At 28.3% G+C, this 4,150-nt stretch overlaps 1 protein-coding gene and 1 non-coding gene across 2 annotated transcripts in view; one reads left to right on the top strand and one right to left on the bottom strand.

The window, feature by feature from the left end:
* The window catches only part of LOC145836656 (uncharacterized), a 7,046-nt gene extending 3,247 nt beyond the window's left edge, over window positions 1-3,799 (top strand). The window contains exon 4 of the mRNA XM_082944442.1: window positions 3,726-3,799. Within this exon, the coding sequence (XP_082800568.1) occupies window positions 3,726-3,799 (74 nt within the window). The remainder of the gene's footprint in view (window positions 1-3,725) is intronic.
* On the bottom strand, window positions 3,752-3,900 carry LOC145837327 (U8 small nucleolar RNA). Its single transcript, XR_014369964.1, has one exon. It is a non-coding gene; the product is annotated as a U8 small nucleolar RNA (small nucleolar RNA).
* Between the last annotated feature and the right edge of the window lie 250 nt (window positions 3,901-4,150).

The following is a 4,150-nucleotide window of genomic DNA, read 5'->3' as shown; positions in this document are numbered from 1 at the left end:
TTTTCACAAAAACTTTTAAAAGCTGATTTTTTTTAAATTATAGTTATTATTTACTAAGTTTTTAACAAAAACGTGTTGTACATAATATATCATCATTTTGAAGAAGAATCAACAACAAAATACAAACTACTATGGTTGTTTATTTAACGACACAAAAAGCGCTCACAAAGTTTACTTCAAGGACCTGGTGGACAAAAAAAACTTTTCGCTTTAAAAATTAAGTTGAATATCGCAAAGCTATAAAATAAAACAATTGCATTCACAACTATATTCAAATGACTGTTTCAAAACAACGGTTTGGTATATATTAAACTGAATAAAACTAATATAAAGCCCATAGTACTTTTACCTTTAAAAAAAAACTGATTTTGCTAACAGGTGTTTTTTTACCTAATTTAAGTGTTGCAGTAAAAACAGAAGTTCTTGTTTTGAATTAAATTATTTACTAAAACAAAAAGAAGTACTTAAACAACTGCATAATGACTATATAAATAAAAAAAACAAGCTTCAAAAACATATAATGCAAATTAGTAAAAGTGCTAACAATTGTTTGTTTAATTTTAGTACTACAACAAATGCTTCACATTCAATTTGAATTAAAAGATAAGTTGCAACATATGCGTTTGTTGGTTACATGAAAATTCAAATTCGGACAACTCAAATTCCGACAATTCAAGTTCTTAAAAAAAAATATTTAAAAGACTATACCACAATAAGTAATATAAATATGAAAAAAAATAAAAATACATATGTAGATCTTATCAATATCTACAAGCTACGTTTTTTCTTTTTTGCAAAATCTTTAATATTTTTCAAGATATTTTAAATCTACTAAAAATAACTATATTTTTTACTTTGTTTAAGCCATATCTCAAAAAATATTTAATGTTTTAAAAAAGAAAAAAAATTACCTTTTAGATATTAATAGGACCTACATATGTATTTTTTTACATTTGACAAATATACATTACTTTTTTAGTAGTGGCCCTTTCAATTTTTTTTAAGAATTTGAATTGTCGGAATTTGAATAGTCGTGCACCCGCGTTTGTTTATAGTTTTAGTTGGTGAGACAAAAGCATGAATACGGCGTTAATTGCTAGTTTTTTATATAACAAAAAGTAAAAGCAAACTTTAAGCTTAAGTTTTGTTTTAAATTAACTAAAAGTCCATTGTCACAATAATTTAAACACAAACGTACAAAACTGAAAACTTGGTAAATAATAGTTTTTATTTAGCTAGTTTAATTACAAAATTAATTTATTTTGTAAAATTTTAGAGTTTTAAAATGTTTGAAATTACGTATTAATAAACTCAGTTCATATACAATGTACAAATTATGGGGACGGGCCAAGCATGCACGAAGATAAAATATGCACGAAGAAATTTTTGCACAAATGGTCATGAGTGACAATTTTGCACAAGAGTAAAAAAAATGTTGTTTTAATTATGAAAAAAATACCGACCAACAGTAAGGGTTAGAGGTAACAGTGATAAAAACATAATAACAATAATATTATGAAAATAAATAAACAAAAAACCGACCAAGGGTTAGGGGTAACAGTAATAGTAAAAAAAAAGAAAATAAATAAATAGTAATAATGATAAGACGATGAAGAAAAAAAAAAGTTATCGACCAAGTGTAAGGGTTAGGAGCAGGGGTGTCGCGTGGAGTGAAACGCTTGAGCTGTTGCTTCACCTAAAAAAAGAAAATGAAGTGTACATAAGTTTAAGTTTTAGAGTTTCAGCTTTTAAACACGCTGCTTTAAATGGGCCCTTCTTCAACTGTACATTCCCTAACTACATCAAAATAAATTTATTTTAAAGCTTAGTACTTGAGCTTTAAAATGATGTAAAAAAATATCTAAGCTTAAAAAAAAAGAAAGTTATATTATCATGAAGTTGTACAAAAAATACAATCAAAAGTATATATGACCGTCGTTAATTTCCCTACTAAACTAGTTTTTTTTCAATTTCAACTCATTATTTTTTTCAACATAATGTTTAAAATGTTCGTGAAATTAGACTGCAAGCTCAATCTGTGTCAGCTGCATCTAAATATATACAAAATTTCAATACAAAAAAAATGTTGAAAAGCTGAACTCTAGAAATGCGTGAACTTTCAGCACCATGTGAATTAAATCATGATAGTTGTTGAAAATTCACTTCAATGCGAGAACAATAAGACAAATTGAACTCAAGCAAGAAAAACTTAAGCAGGAGTAACTTGAGCAGAGGCAACTCGAGCAGGAAAAACTCTAGCACGGAAAACTCGAACAGGAGCAACTCGAGCAGGGACAACTACAGCATAGATTTTATTAGATAAAACTTTTAAGAAGTTGTCATATTTCTGTAGTCACTTTGATTTTTTAGCAAACGATAATTTTATTACACTTCCAAATTGATATAATTGTATTAGAAAAGGCCTGAATTAGTATAAAATAAAAGTTTTAAGTTTAGGGAATTTTTTATAATCTCTGCACCCCCTAACAAAAATACTAAGCGACGCCATTGTCTAACTAACAGTGATAGTTAAAAAATAATACTAATAAAATAGAAAAAATAATTAATAAAAAAAATTAACAAGAGAAAAAAAACTACCGACCAAGAGTAAGGATTAGGGGTAACAAAGATAGTAAAATAAAATTTAAATTTAAAAATATAATAATAACAAAAGTTCAACCCGTGCAAAAGTTTCACTTCGTGCTTTTTTGACACCTACCCACAAATTATATTTTGACATTAACAAAATATCAAATATAAACGCTATTTCACTTGCACATGTTAAAAAAAAACAAGTATTTTATGAAGTTCAGTTTTTAAAAGCTACAGTAATTATAACTTTTTTGTAACAACTGTCATGATTTATGTTAATTTTCTAATGTGTTTAAACTTTGGTATCCGTAACAAATAAAAATGTAATATATGAAATTTTGGTAACTTTTTTAAAACAACTTTTCTTTTATTCTTATATTTTTTGCTTTTTTATACAAACCCTAGAGCAGTGCTTCTAAACCTTTTTCTAGTGGCGGAACCCTTTTCCAAAGTTAAACTTTTCCGCGGAACCCCTAATTTCAACTTTATATAAAATGTAAATAATTTTTACATAAATTTTTAAATTTAGAAAGGCTTCGCGGAACCCCTGAGAGGCGTCGCGGAACCCTAGGGTTCCGCGGAACCCCATTTCAGAAGCACTGCCCTAGAGTATCTAGTGGAAATTTTTTTAAATTCTTGAAATTTACCAAAGATCTTTTTTGCTCTTCAAACAAACCCTGGAATATCTAGTGTAAGTTTCAAATTTTTTTGTAAAATTTACTAAAGTACCAAATTGTGTTCCTTTAACTAGTCAAAGCTCTCCTTTGGCCCTTTTACAGCTTTTGGTCCCCTGACTTGTTAGATGGACCACTTTGAAACCGTGTTCTAATGACTTGAAATGTTTTAAGCTTGTTGACAAATTTTAACTTTAGAGCGGTATTGATTTATCAACTATCAATTAAAACAACATGACGATACTGTCTATTTGAATTCGGTTTTTATTAAAACACTAGCAAAATTTGTTATGTTAGGATGTTAAAGAATATATCTCAACTTTGTATTGGTAAATAAGTGATGCATTAAAACTATAAAAAAATATACAAAGCAGTTTCAATTAATAACAATTTAATATTGTTTTGTTATGGATTCCAATTAGGCATGACATTCGTCTTATTATAAATCTTTCTTAAAAGATAGAGACTCTTCAATCATGGCCAGCATCAGACAATCCTCAACTAGAGTTGCGATTCCAATTGAGGCGCGGTAAAATTTAACTCATTTGAGAATCATCATACCGCAGTCATCATTTGATGATCTTACTGGTCTACTACTTGAGTAGACGCAGGTAAGGATCACCCATACTGAAGAGTAATCATAATAGTCAACTTTTTGTTAATATTTCATTGCATGCGGGTGACAGTTCGCTTGTGACGTCACAATAAAGCAGTGCGCTTCTCTTCATCGCACACCAAATAAAAGAGAGTTTTAAGTTTTGTAGCGTCTGCGCAATCAGAAAAAAAATGCACGTTTTTGTTTTAAGTAGAGTTATCACTTTGACTTGCTATAAAAACCGAAAAAAAAGCGTTTTTTTTATTTCTTGATATATTCTTGATATTGA

Source organism: Thalia democratica, chromosome 5, assembly GCF_965202585.1.
Source record: "Thalia democratica chromosome 5, ktThaDemo2.hap1.1, whole genome shotgun sequence".
NCBI classification, from domain to species: domain Eukaryota; kingdom Metazoa; phylum Chordata; class Thaliacea; order Salpida; family Salpidae; genus Thalia; species Thalia democratica.
Note: the sequence above shows the minus strand (reverse complement) of the source record. Positions and strands in the feature narration are given on the sequence as shown.